At 56.8% G+C, this 25,739-nt stretch overlaps 1 protein-coding gene across 3 annotated transcripts; it reads right to left on the bottom strand.

The window, feature by feature from the left end:
- Positions 1-2,077: 2,077 nt before the first annotated feature.
- Positions 2,078-25,094, bottom strand: KCNH6 (potassium voltage-gated channel subfamily H member 6). 3 transcript variants are annotated; one of them, XM_055397732.2, is made up of 14 exons: positions 25,019-25,094; positions 23,966-24,196; positions 18,461-18,622; positions 18,090-18,295; positions 14,442-14,867; positions 12,423-12,822; positions 10,799-10,998; positions 10,349-10,601; positions 7,352-7,545; positions 7,117-7,155; positions 5,619-5,703; positions 4,949-5,117; positions 3,209-3,395; positions 2,078-2,886 (listed from the first exon to the last, which is right to left on the bottom strand). In XM_055397732.2, the coding sequence occupies exons 1-14, from the start codon at positions 25,092-25,094 to the stop codon at positions 2,602-2,604; spliced, it is 2,913 nt and encodes a 970-aa protein (XP_055253707.2). In that variant the 3' UTR covers positions 2,078-2,601. The 3 variants fall into 3 exon arrangements, with proteins under 3 accessions (XP_055253707.2, XP_088684694.1, XP_088684693.1); XM_088828568.1 differs by lacking the exon at positions 7,117-7,155 and having other exon boundaries at positions 12,423-12,508; positions 12,668-12,822; XM_088828567.1 differs by lacking the exon at positions 7,117-7,155.
- Between the last annotated feature and the right edge of the window lie 645 nt (positions 25,095-25,739).

The raw sequence follows: 25,739 nt of genomic DNA, 5'->3' as shown, positions 1-25,739 counted from the left end.
TTGCTAATCCAGCCCTAAATGCTGTATCTGTGTCTTCAGTTTAAAATGGAGAAAGGTCCGATTCTAGGTAACATCTGTTTATAATTTAAATGGTTTCCAATGGTTTGCTTTCAACACAACTAAAGAATTGTCATGAATTGTTAGGTGATAACATTAAGTATGGGCTTCCCAAGTGACGCTAGTGGTACAAAGAACCCGCCTGTTAATGCAGGAGACGCAGGTTCGATCCCTGGGTGGGGAAGATCTGGAGGCGGAAATGGCAACCCAGCCCAGTATTCTTGCCTAGAAAACCCCATCGACAGCAGAGCCTAGCGGGCTACAGTCCAATGGGGTTGCAAAGAGTCAGACACGACTGAAGTGACTTAACACATCATTAAGTATAGCTTTTAATGATGTGATTGTTAACACAACTCAGAATTCAAAGAACTGAGTGCCACTGTTATATATATAACAACCCCCTTAAAGTACCATCTGCTTCCTTATGTGAACAAGTTTCTCTGGGCTTATGTTTTACTATAACAAAAAAATATTTATCCACTCACATGAACTAACTGAGAAAAAAATTCCCTCTTTTAAGAGGTGTATGTCAATAAAATTTTAGTTTCTATAAAAATTCAAATAGAAGTATTTATGTTGTTTTGAAAAACCCAGTACTAAATAAGTGTAACCCTTAAAGCCTTAGTAAGATTAGAAACAATTACTTTTAAAAATTATATGTGTGTGTGTGTCACAAACATATGATAAGGTTATCAATAATATACTTTCAAGCATGGTAATAAATTACATGTTGGGTAAACTCTGAATGGAATAGAGTGAAATTATGAGCAGAGAAAGCGCTTCCCTGGTTGCTTAGACTATAGAGTCTTCCTGCAATGTGGGAGACTTGGGTTCGATCCCTGGGTTGGGAAGATCCCCTGGGGGAAGGCATGGCAACCAACTCCAGTATTCTTGCCTGGAGAATCCCCACGGACAGAGGAGACTGGAGAGTACAATCCATGGGGTCGCAAAGAGTCAGACACGACTAAGCAGCAAAGCACAGCACACACATGAGCAGAGGAAAAGACACAGTATTAAAGAAGAGCTTGTTCTCCTGTTTTTAAAATGAATGATACAGACTTCTTTTATGGGGGGCAGAGCAGAGCATGTGGGAATCTTAATTCCCCAACCAGGGATTGAACCCTCACCCCCTCCTTGGAAGTGCAGAGTCTTAACTACTGGACTGCCAGGGAAGTCCCAATATTGGCTTCTGAATCACTGCTATTTGGATCTAAATGGACCAATATAAATGCAACAGCTTATAAAGTGTCAGTATTTACAACACATTGGAAATTATGTCCTTTGCAACTATTTAGTTATCATGGAATACTTCAGATGTCAACTAAAAATATACATTTTCAAAATTCTTTTAGGGAAAAAGGACAGGACCTGTGACTTTTTGAACAACAGCCCATTGCAGTGGAGTAGTTGCCTGCACATGTTCTCAAACCAGACCATCTGGGTTGAAATTATGTCCTCCTTTTGATATATTTTTGGGAAATACTATTTTTCTTAAAATCAAAGTATAATTTGCACATAGAAGTACACATATTCTTACAATCTGAAACACACTCATACAATCAGCACTTAGATCAGGAAACAGAAGAGAACCAGCACCCCAAAAGTTCCCCTCTTGCTTGGGTAAATTTCTTAGTGATTCTCTACTTCTGATCCCTCTGTCTCAAATGAGGATAATAATACTGACCCCGTAGGCTTGTTGCAAAGAGTCGACAATATCTGCAGGCAGCCAGCACGATATCCCCTTACACAGAAGAGTGCTTTGGAAGTGTTAGCTCTTGTCAAGATTCCCTGTGGCCACCATGCCAGTGTCTCTCTGCTTCCCTTCACCCCAGCCTGGCTAAGAGCCCCTTACTCTGGGGGCTCCAAGACCCGGTGGAGTCACCTTCAGGTCCCTAACACACAGCTCCTTGGAAGAAGATCACAACTGTCAGGATTACAGCCCCATCGAGGATCTGATGACCCTCAGACAAACTACACACCCAGCCCAACATGAAGTGTGCAGACTTTATTAGCTCTGAGACCCTGCACTGCCCACTAGGTCCCAAAGGTCATCACAGAACCATCAAGGGCAGGGTGGCTGAGGGCTGGAGTTCTGGGCCCTGGTGTATCCACTGCAGAGGACACTCCCGCCTCCAGCTGGTTCACAGGCTCTCAGCAGGAGGTCTTGACCAACCCTGGGGGCTTGGCTGCACGGCTGGGGAGAGTTCTGAGCTGGGAGGTGACTGGACTCTGCAGAAAGCCAGGCTCTCACACAGAAAAGATCAGAAACGTCTCCTTTCTTCCCTGAGCCCTCTGTCCTGGCAGCTTCCTTCACCCCTGAGGATCATCCACCCTCCACCAGCCCTGCTGTCTAAAGAGAGCCCCGGAGGAGGCTGGGGGAAGTCATGAGCCTCTTCACCTGCACCGTCTGGGGCCACCTGGATTGGCAGTTTGTAGCTATTCTAGTTGAAGGGCTAGTTCCCCCACATCCTTAACTATCACCTTACCCACTTTCAGTTCCTTCATAGTGCTTTTTTTTTTTTTTAATCTTGGGGCACAGTGGCTCTAGCTCCTTGCAAACCCAGGATCTGAGCCATGTCTCTGGAACTCCAACTGCTTGGGCACAGAGCTGAGGTGTTCAGGGAGGGAGGGGAAGCGGGGACCAAAGACAAGTCCCTGTACCTCCAAGGGACACAGAGGGGAGGCCAGGGGTGACAGAAGCCCCTCGGGCTGCTTCTGTTCCGAGGACAGTGTCAGAGTTCTGTCCATTTCCATGGCAGAGGGGGGCATCCTAGAGGAAGAGTTCCTGAGCTCCGGCCTCCAATCATCCGTGTCACCGTAGCTGGGCATCTGGAGGGGGGGCAAGAAAAAGAGGGGCAAGCAGGGTGGGGAGCCTCCCCAGGCCACCCTGAGTTCAGGGTTGGGAACCGGCAGGAGTGTATCCTGCTGCCCCTGCCCCCCGATGTGGAGTCCGTGGTCACAGTCTGGGCTCTGCTACCACCTGTCCAGGCTGCCTGTTGTGACTCAGACCAAAAGGAAGGACAGCAGAAGTCACAGCTGCTCTCAGGCCACGAAGGTCCTGGGCCGGACGACCACTGAGACCAAGGTAAGGGTCAGGGAAGACATGCAGCCGCCGTCAGGCAAGCCCCTGGGGGTCCCCTTCACTGCTCACCTGTGCCGGGGGTGGGTCACCCTGGGGCAGCTGAGTTCCTGGACTCTGAGTTGCTGAGTTTGCAGGGAACAAGGCCAGGTCATTGGAGGCGGAGGCTCCCAACATGTAGCCAGTGTGGTCCTGGGGAAGGGGCTGTCGAAGGAGCTTCAGGATGCGGCTGAGGTCTGAAGACATGCGGGACTCCAGCCTGCCAGGAAGAACCCCACAGTCAGGGTCAGGGTCAGGGTTGGCAAGAGCAGTTTAGGTCCTGAGGGCAGCCCTCAGTTTTGTAGGCTGCAGGCTGTCCCTGCTGGATGAAGCTATTTCCCCGCTATAATCTACATGAGTGTTATGTCGCTTCAGTCACATCCAACTCTTTGCGACCCCATGGACTGTAGCCTGCCAGGCTCCTCCATCCCTGGGATTTCCAGGCAAGAATACTGGAGTGGGTTGCCATTTCCTTCTCCAGGGGAATCTTCCCTACCCAGGGATTGAACCCGGGTCTCCTGCATTGCAGGCAGACCAAACTCTTTAATGTCTGAGCCACCAGGGAATCCCCTACAATCTACAGCCTCCGCCCGAATTCCCCTTACTACATCCCTGACTCTGATAATCACAGTGATCAGGCAGCTGCACACATCATTTAGTCCTCACAGTGAAGTTTTTTTAGGGGGGAGGGTGGGTACCAAATTACTTAATTTGAAAGAATGGTACTAAGGAAAGAACTTAAGTAGATGTTTCAGTACAACTTACAGAATAGGTGAAAGTAACCCAAACACACCTGTACTGCCTTGGTGACCAGAGAAGTCACCCACACACACACCCCCCCCCCCAGCTACAAGAAACCAGCCTAATGCTTAGCTCTCCTTATCACTGTTTCCCAGAGGGTGCTTGAGAAAGAGACATTCTGCCCTCATCATGAAGCTTCAACACAGATATTCTGGTTACCCCCATTTCACAAAAGGGTAAACCAAGGCTCAGAGTGGTTGTTACTCATACAGAGTATTGCTGGTAAGTTACCAAGCCAGAATTTGAACCTAGGACTGTGCTGCCCCTAAGCCCTCACTCTGCCACACAGCTCTGACATCCACAGGTCACACCCTCCTTCCAAGGGCTCATGGTATTTTTTTTTAATATTTAAATATTTATTTATTTGGCTGCACCGAGTCTTGGTTGTGGCATGCAGGATCTTTAGATGCAGCATGAGAACTCTTAGTTGCAGCACGTGGGATCTAGTTTCCTGACCAGGGATTGAACCGAGGGCCCCCACATTGAGAGCATGGAGTCTTAGCCCCGGACCACCAGGGAAGTCCTGGACCACAGAATTTGTTTCAGCATGAAGTTACACACCTCTCCCCCCTTGGCATGTTCCAGGTTTGCTGGGACAAGCCATCCAAGGAACTGTCCTCAGTGAGAGGGCTGGGGAGGTCCACAGCTAAAAGGGGCTGGCCATTCTCAAATCACTGGGCTTCCCTTGTGGCTCAGCTGGTAAAGAATCCACCTGCAATGCGGGAGACCTGGGTTCAATCCCTGGGTTGGAAAGATCCCCTGGAAAAGGGAAAGAACACCCACTCCAGTATTCTTGCAGGGTCGCGAAGAGTCGGACACAACAGAGTGACTCACTTTCAGGTTTTCGCTTTCATTCCCAAACCCACGGGACACCCAGCGATGTCCCCGAGGCACCAGGAGGGGGCGCCCGTGCCTAGCCTGCCACAGGCCTGCCCTCCATGGCTGCCCCATCCCTGCCCACAGGTCACCCACCTGTTCATCTGGGCCTGGAGCTGCTCTAGCCTAGAGCCTAGCTCCCGAGGCCAGCAGTCTGAGTCTCCCTGAGGGTTTTGGGGGCTCTGACTTGGCCTGGGGGGCACTTGCTGCAGCAACTCAGGCCAGAGGCCAGATGCGTCTGAGATGCTCAGGGAAGGGGCTGCACCTGCAGGATGGGGAGAGGGAAGCTTGAGCCAAGGTCCAGCTGGTTCTGCAGGTTGGGCCTTCTCGAGCAGAGCCCGGGCCCCGTTCCCTACCTGCTGTGGGAACATGGGTTGGGAGGAGCGGATCTCCTTTCCTGGGTGTCCTGCCCCCATAGAGGCCTGGCTTCTGGGACCCAGAAGGCTGTAGCCCTGGGAGCAGGGGTGGGGCCCCAGCCTGGGGGAACTGGCCGGGTGGGGATGTCCAGCCTAGGCCTCACTGTACCAGGCCTGTGGTACCCTGATGTGCAGCCCCAGGGGGTGGGCCGGTATCCACCCCTGGGGGCAGCCCTCACTCAGGCTCCGAGGACAGAGTGGGAGGAGGGGTACAGGGGCCTCCGATGCTGAGCCTGAGGAGGCCTCTCCTAGGAGAGGCAGGATGGGGAGGACCTGCCAAGGGCCAGGAGGCTGGGCAGGGCCTTCAGGCCCAGGAGGGGCAGACTCTGGTGGGGGCTGATTTTGCTCACCTGACTGGTTGTCACTGAGGAAGAAGCCCTGGTGGTCTTGACTGCCTGGAGCCTGTTGGGGTGATGACTGGAGACCACCGCCTGCCTTGTGGGGAACAAGAGCGTAAAGTAACGGGGCCCACAGCCGGGACCGGGCCTCTCTCCCCTCCCCCACCCCCGTGGCAACTAGGTGAGGGTGGTTGCAGGCGGCTGGGCACCCCCAGCGTGCTCCCGGCAGCTCCTCTCCTGCGTGGACTGGCAGGGGATGCCCAGGAGCTTGGAGCCGGGCAGACCCCAGGGAGTCCTGCGAGAGGCTGCCTTGAGCAGCAACGTGGGGGTGGGGGAGCTGTTCTCCTTCCTTTTCCTCAGGGCTCTGGGACCCCCGCCCTCAGCCTGGGCCGATGTGACAATTCCCCCCGAGGGGTGGAAGTCTGGAGTCCCAATCCATTCGAGGGTGCCCTCATCCATGCCCTTGGCAGCCCACCCCCCTGGTAATAGGACTTGGGGGCCCCCGGGGGCTGCAGATGTCCCAGGCCAGGGACACCACAGCCCTCTTGCTTGAATGTCCAGTCACTGGGCACTTGGGCCACCTGATGCCTTCTGGCAGCTGGGCACTCCCTGCCCCCCGCCCCCCACCAAGGCAGAGGCCTCACAAGAGGCCTCCTAGACAGGCCAGGCGGGAAGGGGAGAGCCTGGGGAGGGGAGGACAGCAGAGGGCAGGGTGGGGAGGGCCGTCCGGAGCAGGTAAACCTGCCTCAGCTCCACCTCCAGATGCGGAACCCTCCGCCTGAGGCCGGGGGTGGGGGCTCAGTGCCCAAGCCTCGGCCACTGTGGCCCCTGCCAGACGCGCCTGCCCCCTCCTCCCCGCTAGCTGGTTCCTGACCCTGCCCTGCACACAGACCCTTCTGGGCACTTCTATTCTGTACTGGCTGTCCCACGCCTTGGCCACCCTGAGCTCCACAGATATTTCGTCTCACTGCACACCCTTGAGACTCTTCACTATGGAGCTCTGGGGAGTTCCCTGGTGGCCTAATGGTTAGGATTCTGGGCTGCTACAGCCCAGGTTCAATCCCTGATTGGGGAACCGAAATCCCACAAGCTTCTTGGTGAGGTCAAAAAAAAAAAAGAAAATTATTTAGCTTTCTATTTTTTTTCTTTCTTCCTCTTGAGTTATTATAATCTTCTCCACTGGGTGATACATTTGAGAGGAGAGATTGCTCTATCCCTGCTTACACCTCTGGGACCTGGACCATGAGCTTGTGGATGGCAGACACTGCTGCCCACCCCCACCGCCCCCCTTGCAGCTTGGAAGGACGTGGGGGGAAAAGCCTGGGCTATGGAGATGCACAAACTGGAGTCCCATTTTGGCTGCACCACTGACTATATGATTTACTGTGTGACTGTGTGGCTTTAGTCATTTGTCTGCTAGGACCCTCAGTTTCCCATCTGGAAAATGGGGATAATAACACCACCTGCAGGAAGACTAAATGAGATCATGTAGAAGGAGCCCAGCGCTTACCACATAGTTGGCGCTCCGTAACTGGCAGCTATCCTCATACTTAGCATTATGTTGGCCATGGGAGGCATAGAAGTGATTATGACAAAGGATGAAGAACGGGGGTTGAAAAGAAGGGAAGCGGTCAGACGGGTCGTCTCCAGCCAAGCAGGCCAAGCGCTCGCAGGCTGACTGGCCATGGCCCATTACAGGCTGGCCGAGGGCCACCCCCGACCCAGCCCACCCATCCCAGACTCACGTCCCGCAGGTTGAAGGTGACTTCCAGCTTACTCCAGAAGCTGTCTGCGAAGGCAGGGTACATGTCCAGCACCTCCAGTAGGTCTGCCCGCTGGATCTTGTGCAGGTCACAGTAGGTCAGGGCCCGTACATCTGCGCTGGACTTGCCCGGCCGGGCATGGAGGCTAACGGGCTCTCCAAAGATGTCATTCTTTCCTGCCAGCCAGAGGGGCGGGGGAATTTCCAGGGCCTGGCTCCCTGCTCTCTTCTGAGGCGCCTCCCTGAGGACCTCTTAAATTTGACCTCGCCCAGCTTCAGGGATCCTGCCAGGCGGGGGCCTGGAACAAGGCTGGATGTGCTGGCTGAGGGCAGGGAGTATGCAGAGATCCCTGCCACCCCAGCCTGTGGGTCCCCTCACTATCTCCAGGATCCTCGGGACCACCTTCTACCAGAATCTCCTTCCTGTTTCCCATTTGCTTGGGAACTGCCCCTACCACCCCTACCCAGGGAACAGCAGGCAAAAGAGACACCAAAGGCTCCTTGCCCAACGGGCTCTTCCTCTCTGGCTGGCCACGGAGCTGCAGAGTGGCAGGGACCAGGGGTCAGGACCACCCAGCTCCCTGGGACAGCACCTCAGGCTTCTCTCTCTTCGGTTCCCACTCCCACTGTGGGGCCAAGTGACCGGCATGGCCCTCTCTGCACCCTGGTGTCCCCATCTCTAAAATGGCTATAACCACATCTGCCCTGGCCACCCCCCTGGGTGGTCCAGAGGAGCAAAGGTGATGCTGGAGGAAGTGCCTTGAAGAGCAAGAGGCACCAGACAGGTAGATGCAAGGTGTTAGGATGGACGATGTCACAGGGTGACAGGGCTGGATACAGGGACAGGTGGTGAGGGTGCTGGGCCGTTCCGGTGCCAGGCACTGTGCTAGCTACAGGATAAAAACATGACTAGGGTTCTGTCCCACCCACAAGGAGCCCCCCAAATCCCCAACAGACAGATTACAGAATGATCTCTAGAGCCTCAGAACAAGTAGGAGCCAAGAGCAATAGGACTTCAGAAGAGGGAGGAGTTCGTTCCACCAGGAGGGGCTGGAGGTGGGGAGGGGTCTTACAGAGCTACCGGAGTGGAGCCTGGGCTGCGAGAATCTAGGAGGGCTGGTCCTCCAGGAGAAAGGCAATCGGGTGGAGGAAGCAGGCTGTGGTCTGTGCAGCACAGTCAGGGTTCAGGGCAGAGAACCCAGGGCCAGACCATGATTATGATGGCCACTTCCCACAGCAAAGTCCAGCCCCCCAGCCTGGCCATTCTGCACAAAGGGTGCTAAGTGTTTGCTCAATGATGGATGGAGGCCAGGACATGCGCCCCCAGGAGAACAGGATAAAAGGTCTCTTACAGAGGAGGGGACTGAGGAGGCTCAGAGAAGGGAGGGACTCTCCAGGGTCACATATGAAACCCAGAAGCTAGAAATCTGGGCAACATTATAAAGTGATGGTTTTCCAGTAGATGAAGGATTATGACCTAATGTCCATTTCTACTCAGGACAAAATGAGAGTTCATGTCTCTAACTGAAACTTAAATTGGACTGGCTTCTTAATTATTAATAATAATTATATCTCTCCCACCTGGATGGCACTTCTAAACTTGGCTGGGAATGAGGGACGGGCTCATAGAGGAGCTGAGCTTGAGCTCAGCACTGAAGGATGCCTGGGGTCCACCAGGCACAGGTGTGAGGCAGGTACTCTGAATTGAGTGGCAGCATGTGCAGAGGCACAGGGGTGGGACAGATGGGCAGGTGTAGAGAACTGAGCAGTCTGATGGCTGGAGCATGAGCCACCAGAGGGAGGGTGGCCAGAATGTGGAGGGATGTACACAGGGGTTGACATTTTTCCCATGGGTCATGGGGAACCATGAAAGGATTCTGAGCAGAAGACTATGCACAGATGTGAATTTCAGGTCACTGGCAGGTGGAAGATGGAGTCTGGGGTACACCAGATTCAGGGCTGCAGGAAAGGAGCTCCTGACACCTGCCCAGGAAGGAAATAGTGAGGACTGGGCCTAGGCAGGGACAAGGAAACAGGTATGGGACAGAGAGATCTCAATGCAGGGAACAGAGAGGGTTCTGTGGCTGCCTGGGTGGTGAGGGTGGCCCAGGAAAGGAGGAGGGTACTTCCCTGGCTGACTCCCAGGTCTCTGACCCGGGCAGTGAGAGGTTCACAGTGACAGGGATGCCCATGGAGCTGTCTTTGAGGGAAGATGATGATTTCAGATTAAGATAAGCTGTTTGGTCTGCCTGTGGAATATAAGGATGACCATGTCTGGAGATGAAAGAGAGACTGGGGCCAGGACAGAGCTCTGAGGGTCCATGTGGCACAGGTGAGGCTGAGGTCATGAGAGCAAGGAGCTGGCCAAGGTGAGGATGTAGCGAGGGCAGGCCGGAGGGAGAGGACAGGGCGGAGGGGTGGAGGAAAGCCTGGCCAGGGGGATCAGGGGATGGGGAGGCTGACGGCCTGGTCAGGGATTGGGGTGGGCTGAAGGCAGGGGGAAAGTGTGGAAGATGAGAACCACCTCAGACACGGAAAGTGACCTGCCCAAGGTGAGTGACCTGCCCCAGGTGAGCCTCCAATCTCTCCCCTGTCCAGAGTTCTTTATCCTTCCTCCAAAGTCCAGCTGTCCCTGCAGCTGCAGTGACCACCGCCCCCACCACCCCATCCAAGCCCTTGCCTTCTCACCTCGAGCTTCCTAAGAGCAGGAGAAAGTCGCAGCCTGCCTGGACTTCCCCAGCCCTGGAATCCCTGTCTGTCCACCTACCGGACCCCTCTGAGCCTCAACTTCCCTATCAGGAAAATGGGGCCTGTGGCCGGGGTTGGTGTGAAGGATTCCGTGAGCTGGGTGTCAAGCTCCCCCGTGGCACATGCTCAGCACGTGGCAGGTGCCATCGGTGACCCTGGGAACGACCTGGTCCAGGCAGGACACCTCTCCCACCCCACCTACCCCCAGCCCGGCCCTCCCCGCCCGACCCACCGAGGATGGCCACCACCACGTCGTCACGCAGGATCTCGATGGAGCCGCGGGAGATGAAGTAGAGCGTGGAGAGCACGTCGCCGAGGTGCACCAGCGTGTCCCCGGGCGGCGCATGCGTCGTCTTGAACTTGACGGCGAGTGCGCGCAGGCAGCCCTTGCTGGCACCGTGGAAGGCGGGGCAGTGCTGCAGCAGCGCTCGGTGCAGGTGCAGGCAGATGTCGGCCTGCAGGCACTCGGGGAAGCCCTTCAGCACCTGCGGGGCGGCGGGGGCGTCCAGCGGGGTGCCGCCGGGGCGGGGGCTGGGGGAGCGGGAGGTAAGGAGGGTTCCGGGGACGCCCAGTACCGGCGGGACCTTGGCCTCCCCCCACCGCCCTGCCCCGGGGGCTTTCGCGGGAGCTGGGACTTGAGCGAGGTGGCCCGCCCCACCGGGGCCGAGCGGCAGGGGCTCACCGCGTTCATGTCGATGCCGTTGGTGTAGGACCAGGCGTGCTGGAAGTACTCCTCCAGGCGCTGCCGCAGCGGGTTGGGAATTTGGTGGAAGCGGATGAACTCCTTGACCCGCAGCATCTGCGTGTGGTAGCGAGCCGTGCCCGAGTACAGGCGCTGGATGATGGCCGACACGTTGCCGAAGATGCTGGCGTACATGAGGGCTGGGGCAGGGCGGTGGGATGCGGGGGGCTGAGCTCCAGAGCATCTCCACCAGGCCTGCTCCAGCCTCCCCCACCCTGGGATCCCCCAGCCAGGGACCCCTCTGTCCAGGGCGAGGTCAGAAGTGTCCAGGACGGTGCCAAGGTGTCTGGGGGAGACAAAGACCCCCGGGCTTTCTGCCCTCCTCCTTCCACCCTGTGCCTCTTGGCAGCTTCTGGGGCCCCATAGGCCAAAATCCCGAGAAGAAAGAACTAGGGCAATGGGGTTTTTTAGTTCAGATCTGTTTTCTCTTTCAAGTTGTAAAAATATCATAAAGGGAAAACTCTTGGTCTCTTGTTTTCACCCCTTTTTCCCCCCTTGTTTTTGTTTTTCTGGGCTTTCACATCTCTAAATACTCTGAACATGACAACTTAATCTACGTGTAACATTCCACACTGCCTCTCCTGTTCCTAGGCCACCTGTCTTGAAAGGCAGGAAGCACAGTGTGGGGCCTGAGAGTACACAGCCCTGGGAGCTGGTTCTCTGGGAGTTGGCCCCCTGGGCTGGAATCGGGTCTCTCTGTAACCCCTGGCAAGTGAGGATGTTCAGTTTCTTGGTCTGTAAACAGCTCATACTATGGCTGTCATGGAGTAGTGATGGGAACAAAACATGGACCTCTGATAAGGACTTAGAAAAGTGCCTGGTAGGGACTTCCCTGGTGGTCCAGTGGCTAAGACTCCATGCTCCTAAAGCAGGGGTCCCTGGTTCAATCCCTGGTCAGGGAACTAGATCCCACATACTGCAACTAAGAGTTCACATGCCTCAACTAAAGACCCTGCATGCTTCAACTAAGACCCGGCACAGCCAAATAAACACATATTGAAAAGAAAAGTGCCTGGCAAGCACATTTCATAGATGTGGGCCTGTGCTAAGAAGGGCCCTCCCTGGGTTTTGGTTTAGTGCTCTGCTCTCACTGTCTTGAACTAGTTAATAATATTTTAAACAAAGGGCTCCACATTTTCATTTTGCAAGAGGCCCTGAAAATGAAGCAGTTGGCCCTGATCCCTGGTATATATCGAGGGCTATAGATTCTGTATATAGTTAGTGTGAAAGTGTTAGTCACTCAGTCATATCCAACTCTCTGTAACCCCATAGACTGTAGCTCCCCTGGCTCCTCTGTCCATAGGATTCTCCAGGCAAGAATACTGGAGTGGGTTGCCATTTCCTTCTCCATTTTCTTCTGCCCGATCCAGGGATCGAACCTGGGTCTCCTGCGTTGTGGGCAGATTCCGTCTGAGCCACCAGGGAAGCCCACAGTTAGTGTACACACATGCAAATATTCATTGTGCTACAAACTTAGGACCTGCCAGTCACAAAAACTGTTGCTGTGTTATATCTCATTACAAAACTAAACCTGGAATTCGTGGGTAAGGCCCCAGACACTCACAGCCAATGAGCATTACGCAGATGGAGAAGACCTTTTCGGAGTTGGTGTTGGGGGAGACGTTGCCAAAGCCCACGCTGGTGAGGCTGCTGAAGGTGAAGTACAGGGCGGTGACGTACTTGTCCTGCACTGAGGGGCCCGAGGCTGGGTCGCTGCCGTTGTAGCGTTTGCCGAGCTGCGCGCCCAGGCTGTCCAACCAGCCAATCTTGGGCTCCAGGTAGGGCCGCTCCACGTTGCCGATGGCGTACCAGATGCAGGCCAGCCAGTGCGCTATGAGCGCAAAGGTGCACATGAGCAGGAAGAGCACGGCCGCCCCGTACTCAGAGTAGCGGTCTAGCTTCCGAGCCACACGCACGAGCCGCAGCAGCCGCGCTGTCTTCAGCAGTCCAATCAAGGTTGTGGTCTGGAGAGGTAGGGAGGGGGCCCCAGGGCTGGGGTCAGCCCTTGAGAGTCTGTGACCTTGAGGTCCCTTAGGGCTGGTATGGTCACATAGTCATTCAATAAACACTTACGGAAAGCCTGCTTTAGGCCAGGCTCTCGGCAGCGGGACACCATGTAGGACCTTAAGGAGCTCTGAGCCTAAAGCTCAAGATAGCTTTATGGTTGTCAGGACAGAAGTCTAAGGGGAGCACAGAGGAGGGGGAGGAAAAGTCTGCAGTGACAGGGCAGGGAAGGCTTCCTAGAGGAGGTGACACATGAGCTGAGTCTTGAAAGATGAAGCTGGGTCTCCAGACAGGAGGGAGAGGGAAAGGGCATTCCAGGCACAGGGAGCAAGCAATATGAGCAAAGGCATGGATGTGTGAAATGACACGGTCCACCTGGGGAACCAAAGGTGGTGCTGCAGCTGGGAGCACAGAGCAGAAGACGGTAGAGTGGTGAGCAATGAGCCTGGGAGATGGGCAGGGGCGGCTGCTGTGGCTACAGGCTCCTCAAAGAGCTTGGCTTTTATTCCAAGCCACCGGGGAGCCATTGAAAGTTCTGAAGCCTGGATTGAATGAGGGTCAGGGTCAGATAAGTGATCTGAAACTTGCTCTGGCTCCTGTGTGCAGGGGGTAAGGCTGGCAGGTGTGAGGCTGGGACAAAGGCGGTAAGAAGCCCACTCCGTGTCCAGGCAGGGGCAGTGCAGGTGGAAAGGGTGGGGAGAGGACTTGGGGATAGATTTGCTGGAAGTGGGTGAGTGGACATGGGAGCACGCAGTCACAATGGACACTCCGTGCTGGACAGGCTAGGTGATTGGGGTGTGACTGGAACACAGGAGGCAAGCTACTTGAGTGGAAAGCTGATTCCAAGGGACTTCCCTGGCAGTCCTGTGGTTAAGAATCCACCGTGCAATTCAGGGAACATGGGTTCCATCCCTGGTCAGAGAACTCAGGTCCCACATGTTGCGGAAAAACTAAGCCTTCAAGCCACAACTCTTATGCCCAAGAGCCACAACGAGAGAGTCGGTGAGAGTCCACGCCCCACAGCGAAAGATCTCGCATGATGCAATGATGATCCCGCAGGCAGCAATTAAGACCCGACAGCCAAATAAATAAATGAATGAGTGAATGAATAAATAAATAAATATTAAAGCAGCAACAACAAAAAAGCTGATCCCAAGGAGATGGAGCAAAAGGACAGAGTGGGACTAGAAGCTACGAGAACAGCATGAAAATGCCCTCACGTCAGCTGTGAGAGGCGGAGTGGGCAGAGTGGAGGGGCTGGGGCTGAAGAGGCAGCCAGGCTGCCCTGAGAGGCAGTCTGTGTATTTCCAGGGTAACTGTGGTTTAGAAGGCAGCAGGATGGGCAAGCCGCATAGGAGTGCCCATCCCGGAAGGGGCAGGGTTCGGGAGCACAGAGAGGGCACCCAGGCCTAGGGGAAGCCCCAGCTACTCCTTCTCCAGGGCTGGGAGGTGACAGATGTCTGAGGTCCCTCCTTCCCACCACCACTTGCTTTGGCAAAGGTGTCCCATGCCAGGTACTCCCTGTACCCAGGGTGCAGGGGACGGCCGCGGGGGGCCAGCCTGAACGGGGCTCGCTCACCTCATCAGAGCCGGTGCGGAAGATGAGCAGGTCAAAGGGGATGGCGGCCACCATGTCGATGAGGAACCAGCCCTTGAAGTAATGGACGGCGATGCGGCGGGGGTGGCTGACCACCTCGTCGTTGGTGTTGACGTAGGTGGTGCGGAAGTTGATGACGATGTCCACCACGAACATGATGTCCACGATGAGGTCCACCACGGTGAGCGGGCTGCAGGTGTAGCCACAGTCCCCGCGCTGAGACTCGTCCTGGTCGCTGAGCAGGAAGGCGGCCGAGTAGGGCGTGAAGACGGCCGTGTAGATGACCAGCAGCAGGATGAGCCAGTCCCACACGGCCTTGAAGGGGCTGTAGTGCAGGAGGGTCCCCCGGTGGATGCGAGGGGCCTGCAGCTTGTACTCCGGCAGCACGTCCGCTCCCAGGGACAGGACCTGGGGGTGGGGATCAGGCGGAGGTCAGCCGGGTGGCCCTTGCTGGGGAGATGGCTCTGAAAGGGGTGGAGATGCAGGGGTGAGGCCGAGGAGGGGAAACGTGGGAGAGGGTGGGTGGCAGGGCAGTGCAGGGGAGAGGGGATGAGGCAAGATGGGGGTGTGGCCCATAGGACAGGGACAGTTCCTAAGGGGACAGGAGTGCTACGAGGATGTGCCGAGAGGAGGTGGGGTCCGGAGGAGTGGGGCAGCTCTGTCTCATGGTGACCCCAGGTTTGAACTCCCTCATAAACAGGCCAGCCTGGAGTGGGTGAAGTCAGGACTCGGGGAGGGGAGAGGGGAGGGCCAGGTTCAGGCAGACAGAGGGGGTGATGGGGGTGACTAGTCTGTCTGGTGGGTTTGGGAAGTTTCATGTGGTCAGGTTCCCCATGGGAACAAGTCACCCCCAAAGTAGCCTCTTCATTCCCGAGGGCCCTCTGGAGCATGGACCAGTGAGGGCCCACCCTGGGGCCAACTCTCAGAGCCTTCCGCAGAAGGAATCAAATTTGGGGGGTGCAGAGTTAACCTGGACCCTTGATGGGTCTGGCTACTGGCGGCCTTGACTACTTCGCACATGTCCAAGGTGGGGTTGATTGTTGCATTCTGAACCCCCTCTGCTCTGCCCCTCCAACCCCCACCTCTGAGACTTCGGCCAACATACGATCACCAGGGCCCAGCCTAACATGCCCAGGCTCTGCCCAGCTGCCCAACACAAGAAACAGTTGGGAGCAGAAGGCGTGCCTTTTGTAGCCAGACCTCCCAGGCTGACCTGGGGTCTGACATTGCTGTCTGTTTGTCTTGGGGCAGGTTTTGTAACTTCTATGAGTCAGTTCCCTCACTGGCAGAAGGGAACAACAAAGGACAACAAACTCCACAGGGCTGTTGGCTGTACTAAGTAAATGAGCTGGTGCATCTTTTTTTTTTTTTTGGTAGTGCCATGCGGCATGTGGGATCTCAGTTCCCTGACCAGGGATGGAACCCGTGTCCCCTGCCTTGGAAGCTTGGAGTCTTAACCACTGGACTGCCAAGGAAGTCCCAAGTTAGTACATCTTATGACACAGGCCATTACACTCGATAATCACTCCTCTCTGCTCATCCGATGTCAGACACTGCCCTGACAAGGATGGGGCCTGAGAGGTGTCCCATGGATCATCACCACACACACACCCCCACACAGGATAGGGCCCTGCAGATGGTTCTGTTTAAGAAAATCTGCAACATAAAGTTCTGGCCCTGCAAGCCAGATCCATTAGCAGATGGGATCACAGTGAGGAAGATCCACCCAAAGCCTGGTTTCAACCACATGGTCCCCTGTCTGCCATCCAAACCCCTTGGAGGGGCCACAGTGTCCTCACCCTGCAGGGACCTCCTGCTCAGCCTTGGCCTCAGCTCCTGTTTGACCTCCGTGGGAGGTTTCCTCTGAGCCTGCACAGACCTGACCCATGTTTTTTGATTTTCTCCCAGCTCCTTGTAAACCTCCTGACAGCACAGTTATCTCCACTGACTTACAGCGGCAGCTCCCTCGTCCCACATGCCCCTCTCTTAGTCCACATGGGGGCTCAACTAAAGGGAACTGAATGAGCACGGAGAGCTTGGGTCATCATGGCCATGTCCACCCCTGGCTGCTCAAGACCAACCAGGAAGAAACAGCAGAGCACACGGAGAGGGAGGGCGGGGTCAGAAGCAGTGTCCCCATCCTAGGGGCTTCTAGTTGGGGTGCCACCTCCTCCACCACAGATCTCCGGAGTCTCCCACCGCCTCCAGGGCCAGCACGAGGGGCCTCCCCAGTGACCCCGGCGCTGCAGGGCTGTCAGCATATAGGCGCCCAGGTGTGGGCTCATAGCCCTCTAGGCCCTTTGGGTTCTGGTTCCGGTGTGACTTCCCTGCTCTGGGCCATGCCAGCCCCTCCCCTGAGCTCTGGCAGGCTCCTCCCCTCCTTAGGGGCAACTTGGGGTGGGTTAGTAAAGCCAAGAGGGGCTGGGGCTGGGGGCAGGACTAGTTGGTGGGGGCAGGAACCATGCACAACTCTCCAGCCCGACAGCCCCCATCACCCCGTCACCAGCCTGAGAGTCCCAGGTGCGCAGCTACATGGGCTTCCCAGGTCACTGGCCCCCCCGCGCCCCGCCCGATGTCCAAGGGCCTGGCCCTACAGCCTGGGGTCTTTTCTGCCCCAGGGCTCCTGCACTTGGTGAGTGGCTAGGTCACAAGGAGCTTCCAGCCCACCTGCTCCAGCACAGAGGGTACTTCAGGTGAAAGGGGGCGGGAGGCAAAGAGCTGCTTCATCCACTCAGGGAGCAAAGTCCAGGGGAGCTGGAGGAGGCCCCTGACCTTGCCCTGCACCCCGTTGCTCAGCCCTGGCCTAGGCACCTCCCCGTGCCTCCTAGGCCAGCACCCTCAATGTCAAATGAGTCCTCAGAGACCATGTGGTCCAAGTCATTCCTCCAGATGGGACCCTGGGGCCCAGACAAGGCAGAAGTCTCTCGCCCAAGGTCACACAGTAGGCAGTGGCAGGGCCCCTGAACCTTGGGCAGTGATCTCTGCACTTCCCTCTGGAGAGGTCAGCTGGGGACTGGGGCATCAGGCCCCAGGAGCAGGGACAGTGTGGTCAGCTGGAACAGAGGACGCAGGGCAGTTTGCCCTGGGCTGGCCAAGGAGGGGCTGATGCCTTCCTGACTGTTCCCCAGGGACCCGTGCCAAGGGAACTGAAGATGCCAGGTTGCCTCCCCGCTGCCTGGACTGTGGACGCATCTTGTCCTAGGGGCTGGCTCTCACCTCAAAGGCCAGGGGCAGGAGCAGGGCTGGGGTTCCCCACCCTCTTCTCAGTATGGCCTTGACACCTACTCTCTCTGCTTCTCCTTCTCTGGGACTGGCAGAGCCTTGGGCAGGCCCCAAGGTGTCCTGCCAGGTCCCCCTCCCAGCTTCTCCAGGCCTAGGATGTGGCACTGCTGACCCACCCTCCCCTGGCTCCAGGAGCTAGGAGTCAGGGTGGGAGTCTCAAGGTGGGCCTTTACGTCTAAAGTATCAGACTCTAGCAGGACAAGAGGCCTGGAGCTCAGACCAGACACCAGGGAGCTGGGCAGGCCGGCTCCCTCTGTTCACCCAGCCCCGGAGGAGTCCAGAGCCCCGGCCTGAGAAGGGACTGTAGGGCCCAGCATAGCCACACCCACCCTGGCCCGCAGGCCGCACCTGGGTGACCTTCTCGGTGACGTTCTGGGTCCGCTCCACCACCTTGTGGGGTGCAATGATCTCAATCTCTGTGGTGGAGCCTGAGCGGTGCTTCTCCAGGTTGAACTCCACAAAGTTGAGTGTGAACTGAGGGATCTGGCTGATGGTCCTGTACTTGACCCTGCCCGCGCCAGGTCCCTGTGACCCCGGCCTGCCATGAGAGCCATCTGAAACCAAGGCCCGTGTCAGAGCAGTCAGGGCTGGGAACCTGATGTGGCACCCGATGCTGCCCCCCAAACGCCACCTGCCCCCGTCCCCCGCCCCGCCCCTGCCCCTCCCCCTCCCATGACCCCTCTTCCCGCCCCCTCCATCTGCCCCGCCCCCCTCCTCACCCGAGCCCAGGAAGCTCTGGCGCAGCAGGCGCTGGGACAGGCTGCGGCTCCCCCTCTTGGCCAGGAGCTGCGCCAGGTCCTCGAAGTTGAGGATGAACATGATGACCGCCCCATCCTCATTCTTCACGGGCACCACATCCACCAGGCAGCGGAAGCAGGAGGCTGCAAACATCGTGGGAAGGGAGGGTGTGTCACCGGAGGGGTCCTCTCCTGCAGGAACCTGGCCTGGGGAAGCTAGGCAGGGGTCTGGGTTAAGGTCAAGTTGAGAGCAGCCGTGGGTGGGGGAGGAGGCCCGCAGAGTGACCAGAGCTGTTGGTGACACTGCCCAGCAGGGCACACCCACAGAGCAGAGGTGGAGAAAGCTGCTAAGCTCCTCATTAGGAGATAATGCAGCCTCGGGCCCAAGTCCACACTCGGCCCTCAGCTCGGGGCTTAACCTTGAGGTTTGCTTCTGCAGTAATTAAAGCTGAGCAGATGGGGGTGGATTAAATGGGGAGGTGAGGTTGGGTCTCCTACCCCCATGTAGCTCTGGCTGGCCCTGGGTTCAGCTCCTGTACTCCGTTCCCCAAAGATGTCCTGCTCTCCTGATGCTGGAGGGAACTCACTGAGAACACACCAAGTGCTGGGCACCGAGCCCGCTGGCACTTTAGGTCTCAAGCTCCATGGTAGCGCACGGTGGAGCCCTGGAGGGCATACTCAGACCCCTATTCTGCAGAGCCTGGGCTTCTGAGAAACTGACCTGCCAGGACTGGCTGGGCCATGCATCAGGGAGGGCTGGGGCCATGGAGCAGGGAGCCCTGCGCTCTCACACACAAAAGTTTGGAGAGGGATGGGGACTTGTCTGGGCTGAGGACATTGGAGTGAGGGCCAGGCTGTGGCTCCAGACCAGGAAGGGGCCCGTCATCTCAAGGGCAGAGGTGCTGGGACTAGGGGTGAGGCAGGTGGGGCAGTGGCCTGGCGGCTGCAGAGGGAGAAGGAGATAGATGGCAGGGTGGGGGCAGAACAGGCTCTCCTGCCACTTGCGCAGCCATCACAGGCAGCCCAGACCCAGCCATTGCATTGGTTCTTTTGTTCCTCTTTCTCTGCGCCAGGGTCTTGCTCCCTCTCCCATAGGTGAGTGGAACAAAACAAGCTGAAACTGCCATGTTCCCTAGAGCCCAGGCTGCAGGCTGGGGGGATGCCCTGTGAGCCCCACTCCACGGGACCCGGTCATCCCATGTCCCTCAGTTCAATGTTGATGGGTGTCAGGTCCAAGGACGCTAAGGGCAGGGGACTTGGGTAAACCTGACTAGCAGAAGGCAGATTTGTCTGCCTTGTTTGCTGGAGGCCAGGACCTGTCCCAGGTGTTGTTAGCTGAGTGAATGAAAGAATGAGTGTAAATGTGAGTGGCTGGGAGGCTATTACCACTTTGGGGTCCATTAGAATCCCTCTTCCCCAGATCACCCTCTGGTGCTCCCTTCCCTTGGTGCCTTCACCCCCTCAGTGCTGGGGTACAGCCGAGCTGTCTAACTCCTCCCTCCCACCTTCCTCCCTGGAGCAAGAATCTCCCGGATCAGATTCCCGGACTCCCAAGCACCAGGCAGCCATCTGCCAGCTGCCGCGCTGGCCCCGGGGGAGACATCCACACCAAGGAGAGGCCGCCCGCTCGCCTCTGAGACCCACTCCTGGGCTCGCAGGGCTGTAGTCCTGCTTCCCAGACCAGAGCCTGGCACTCTCGTCAGCCCAGGGCATGGCACGGCCTGGGTGCTGGGACCCACCCAGGAAGCCTCCTTGGCCAGAGGCCTGAAACACCACCCGCAAGGCCATTCTCTCTCCTCACTCTCTCTGGCACTGCGGAAATCTGGCCTGGCGGGGAGCTGGCAGAGCTGGGCAGGGCTTCCAGGCTCTATGCTTCTAGGGGCTGCCAAGCCCCAGCCCTGATGAGCTAGCCCTCAGAGCAGTGAGGGCTGGAGGGCAGCTTCACGTAACACCCCCTGCCGGACCTTCACACTCGCTGCCTGTGGGCTGATGGAGACAGAAGGATTTAGACAAGATCAGAGCATTCTTTTCCTGATCCCTAAGCTGTCTTGGGCTTCCCTGGTGGCTCAGATGGTAAAGAATCTGCCTGTGATGTGGGAGACCTAGGTGTGATCCTGGGCTGGGAAGATCCCCTGGAGGAGTGCATGGCAACCTACTCCAGTAATCTTGCCTGGAGAATCCTCATGGACAGAGGAGCCTGGCAGGCTACAGTCCATGGGGTCTCAAACAGTTGAACATGACTGAGCGACTAAGCACAGCACAAGCCGTCCTTGCTCAAGAGTGAGTGTGGGTGACCAGAAGTGGGTGAGTGTGTCACCCTAAGGGGTGCCCGGGAGTGGTAGTGTTCCTGTGCCCTCGCCCTCCCTGATCCTGGAGGGTGGTTGACAGGCTCTGCTCACCCTCTCTTGCAGGGTTTCCTCTCGGGGCCCACCTCTCTGACCCTGGACAGTGGGCTCGTCTCTCCCCTCGGACAGCACGCTGCTCTCGGCTCTTCTCTGCCTTTAGATGCACCCCTTCCTTTGGTTTCTTATAGTCCCTGCCCTCCCCTTGGAGGCTCTCTTGTTGTCTATTGTCCCCATCTCTTTATACCCTGCATCCGGCATGTGATGAGCCCTCAGGGAGGAGTTGGTGCCACAAAGGCCGCCACTAAGAGCGCGGCTTCTCCACCCTGCCCCCACCCCCCGCTGGGTGACTCTGGCATTAGTCACCCATGAATGCCAGAGTACACAAGACACTGGGACCCCAGACCTCTGCCCTTGTCCCTGACCTGGAGCTGAAGCCTGGAGGAGCCCAAGGCTTCCTCAAGTTTGGCTTGGTGATTAGGGGACTCCCTGGTTTGGAGTCATTAGAGAAGATGATCCAGCCAAGGCAGGCAGGTGGGGCTGGGCCCCTCTGGTAGGTCCCCAGTGGGGGCAGTGGTAGGACTGTTCTCCAGGCCTCCCTCCAGACTCTCATTGGCTCAAGTCTTGTGGCCATCCCCATGCTTCCTAGCTGTCAAGTTCTTAACTTTTCCTAGTGAAGGTGGATGGCAGCAGAGCCAGTTTCTCAGGGGTCTCTGAGCCCTGTCTCATGGGGTAATTTTTGTCAAATGCCCTGGCCTCTTTGAGCACAGCTTTACACAGATGCACAATGTGGAGGTATATGGCCACAGACTCTCTACTTGAACTGGAAGAACTATCAGTGGTTTACCCCTTTAAAGGAAAAGAAGATTATAAATCAGCTAGAATTCTGTAGGGGATGGAGGGGTGACTCCTCCTCTAATCAATGGAAGATGGGGGAGAGGAGGTATTGACCTGAGGAAGGAAAAAATCACCATTAGGATGCCCTTCAGCAGGACTATAAGAGCCATGTGAATATGATAAAAACAAAACAAAAAAATCACGTGGTCAGAGTGGACCAGAAGTTGTACATAAGTTATCTGAGTGTCACATCCTTCTCTTAGGGGAATGCTGGCCAGAAGATTCCCTTTTCTGGGTTTCACACCAAGTCCAAGCAGGTCCAAGGTGCTCAAGGTCTTGGACTATAATAGGTCAAGATGGGCTTCCCTGGTGGCTCAGATGGTAAAGAATCTGCCTGCAATGTGGGAGACAGAGAAGCCTGGCAGGCTATAGTCTATGGGGTTGCAAAGAGTTGGACACGACTGAGTGACTAAGCACAACGCACAGGTATGTGGGTAACTTTTCATTTTCATCCATAGAAAACCTCTAAGACTAGGTCTCTAGGGCTCCTTCCGACTGCTAGAAGATGCCAGCAGGGTTCTGAAGACCTGAGGCTCTCAGAGGGTCAAGGCTTGACCTTGACCTTGGCCCCTGGCCCAGGCACAGCTAGGGTGCTAAGGAGACCCTAAGAGCCCTGAGCTGACGTCACTAGGAGTCTCTGATCAGCTCTTACCCCACTCAGGCCCAGGTAGGGCTCTGAGGTCAAGGAGAGGGACAGAGGGACCTGTTGTCCTCCATCATTTCCTGCTGTCCCATCCTGTTCCCCTGGGACCCTTCTCACTCCTTTGACTGTCACCTCCTCTCTGCAATGATGTGAGGAGGTGAGGTCACAGCTTTTAAAAATATTCTGACTTCATTAACCCTGTGAGTGCTCCCAAACTAAGCCAGGTTCTTCCTAGTCCCCTAATCACTACCTAATCATTCACATGGGTGGAGGCAGTGGGGGACAGGCAGAGGAACAGCCAGGATCTGCCCAAGAAGCACCTCAAACACCTTAAACAGACACACACATGCTCAGGTTTACACTTACATTCATGCTCCACACACACACCAGGCCCCTGCAACCGGGACTGTCAGCACCTTTCAGCCCCAGTCCAAAGGTGCCTGCCTTTTACCTGCACTCCAGTGGCCCTCATGCTTTCTTCCCCAGGGAGGGCCCTCTTCTTGGGCTTCCTTCCCCAAAAGTTCCTCCTCGGAACACAGAGGCTGTTGGGTTCCTTTCACCCCTCTTGGGATTATTCGGACCAGCTATATCTGAGGGAAGAATCCAGAGACTTGGGGTCCAGTCCCAGCTGGGACCCACGTAGTAGAATCCTGGCCAAGTTCTTTCTTTTTCTTGGGACTCGGTTTTTTCATCCATAAAATGAGGGATTAATCTAAGCCAGTGGTTCCTAAACCTGACAGAAGATCTAAACTGCCAGAGAGATTTTTCCAAATACACCTGTTTGGGCCTCATTTCACACCTCTGAGTCAGCCCCTCTCTAGGGAAGGTGTATTTTGGAAAACAAGTTCCAGGTAATTCTGATGTAGAAGCAGGCTAAGGGGGCCACTGATCCAGGTGATTTCAAAGGGACTTTTGGGACCCTAATTCCCACCCATCTCCTTCCTCTCCCCACAGACCCAGTGGAGACACTGAAGTACTGATGGGAGGGCCTTGAAGAGCTCCAGAATTTCTTATCCTCGGCCCCCGCCCTATGCTTCTGTTCTGTCTGCAGTAGCTTGGGCTGGCAGTAATATCATAAACTGGACAAGCCTCCAGGGCCAGCACAAACTCCAGACCCTGTCTTCCCAAGGAGCTGGGGTCCATGAGCCACACCCAGCCCTCTTTTCAAGCCAACCGCCCCCATGCCTTGCCTGGCCCCAGAGGCCTTGAGGGGGTGACTCCTCCCCTAATCCCCAGAGCAGACGGAGATGAGGAAAGGTTAATTTCCGTCCCAGCTGCCTGACAGCTGGGGCTGACAGTGACAGAGTGGACAGCCAGGAGACCGGGGACATGGGGGAGGGACGATGGTGTGGGAGGCCCTGCATGGGGCCAGGACCAGTTGGTGGCTCAGCCTCGTCCCTGGCCCCTGAAAAAGACCTCGGAAGGCATTGCACCCAGGGTCCAGCACTTTCTCCATACAGCTGAGGAAACAGAGGCCCAGAGAGGAGACAAGATTCTTTCAGGCCCTTTGGTCCCCGGGGTCGGTGCCCTTCCCATGACCACTCTGCCTGGACGAGAGAGGGGCCGAGCCTGCCTTGCAGAATCTGTGGCCTGAGGGAGCCTCACCATCCTTGCGGTAGTAGAGGATGTCCACCTTGCACTCCTCGGCCCCCAGCAGGGCCTGTGCCAGGCGGGACATGGCACTGCGCGGGGTGTTGGGGCCTGTGAGGAAGTCACAGGTGCACGGTCTCTGCATCACTTCCACTCGGGAGTAGCCGAAGAGTTCGCAGAAGCCGTCGTTGCAGTAAATGATGGCACAGTTTTCCATCTGAGCGTTAGCGATCAGGAACTTACGACCTGGGGCGGGAGGTGGGAGCCCATGGCAACCAGGACCAGGCAGTAGGGAGGGATCATAGGGACTTGTGGGAGCAGTTGGTGTGTGTGTGTGTGCTTGGTGGGGGATTGGATCTAGATGCAGAGCAGAGCCGTGATCAAAATGAAGGAAGGGGGAGGTCAGGTCTGGGGAGGGTGGGAAGACCAAGATGGCCAGAGTCATGGGGGAAGGCCATGGGGCTCCTGGGAGTAATGAGGAGATGGTCAGGAGGGGGATGCAGGATGATGACCAGAGAAGTGGGGGAAGGGGAGTCAGGCCTGGGAATTGTGGGAAGACCAGGGCAGTAATGGGGTCAGTGAAGTGGGAGAGAGGCCCAAGGCTTCCTGGAGCAGGGAAAGGGATAGGCAAGAGGGAGCAGGGGTGTGACCAGATGTGGGCCCGGCTTGGGTGAGCTCCTAGAAAGACCAGAGTGGCTTGGTCAGGAGGTGAAAAGGAGGGCGAAAAGGAAACCTCCGGAGGAAGTTGGGGGCAGGGTGGGGGAGTCAGGAGGGAAGCATGGCAGGGATACAAGGTGAGGTCAGGGCTTAGAACGGGCAAGAAAACAACTCAGGGGTGAAGCGGGGAGGTCCACTCTGCCCAACGTGTAGCGGAAGGGAGGGTGGCGTTGGAGGTAAAAGTAGGGGTTCGCTGGAGGAAAAGGTGTTTCCCGGACATTGAAGGGAAGGATATGCCTTTGGCATCAGACACCCCCCACCCTACTCCATTCGAAGTTAGTAAAGGGTCCGGCCACTCCTGCCACCGAGCCAGGGCTCCAGATCATGCCCCAACCCACCGCACACACTCACTCTGGCCCTCGAACTTGCGGATGATGGTGTCCAGGTAAGTGTTTTGGGGCGCGACGTGGCCCCTGCGAACCGGCATCTTTCGGCCGCGGCCTCTGCCCCGAGTCAGCAGCGCCCCGGCTCCCTGCTTCTCCGCCTGTCCTCTGGCTCAGCGGCGTCCTGCTCCGGTGGGCGCCGCCCCCGGGGAGGGCCGCAGGGCTTCGAGCCCCGCCCGCCCGCCTGCGTCTACCCCTCTGCTGCCCTCCCCGGCCGGCCGCTCGCCGCGCGTCCTTCCCTCCTTGGCCGCCCGGGAGCTGTCCGCGCCGCGGTGCTGAAAGGAGCCGCGCGGCAGCGGTGGCGGGGCGGGGTTCGCGGGGCGGGGGCAACTTTTCCGGGACTTAACGGGGCAGGGGCGGGGCCCTGACTATTCGGGGGCGGAGCTGGGCGGGAGTCGGGCGCCAGGAATCAATCGGGTAGGGCCTCTTTGAGGAGCTTCTGCTCTGTCCCAGTGGACTGTGCCCTCGGCCCTCTCAGACCCGCTTCAGGTACCAGGGGGCCAGTCTGGACATTGCCAGGCCGTCTCTCTCAAGCAGGGGAGGAGAGGAGGAGCCGAAGGGGTTGTTAGAGGCCTCAAATGGTCTTCTGCTGAAGGTTTCTTTCCCGAACTGACCATTGGACTGGACTCAGGCAATGGTATGGATAGATCTTTTGCCCATCCTTACCAAGTGCCCTCCAACTGAATGCC

This window comes from Moschus berezovskii, chromosome 20 (assembly GCF_049115385.1).
Source record: "Moschus berezovskii isolate FMDL1 chromosome 20, NW_MosBer_1.0, whole genome shotgun sequence".
Classification (NCBI taxonomy): domain Eukaryota; kingdom Metazoa; phylum Chordata; class Mammalia; order Artiodactyla; family Moschidae; genus Moschus; species Moschus berezovskii.
Note: the sequence above shows the minus strand (reverse complement) of the source record. Positions and strands in the feature narration are given on the sequence as shown.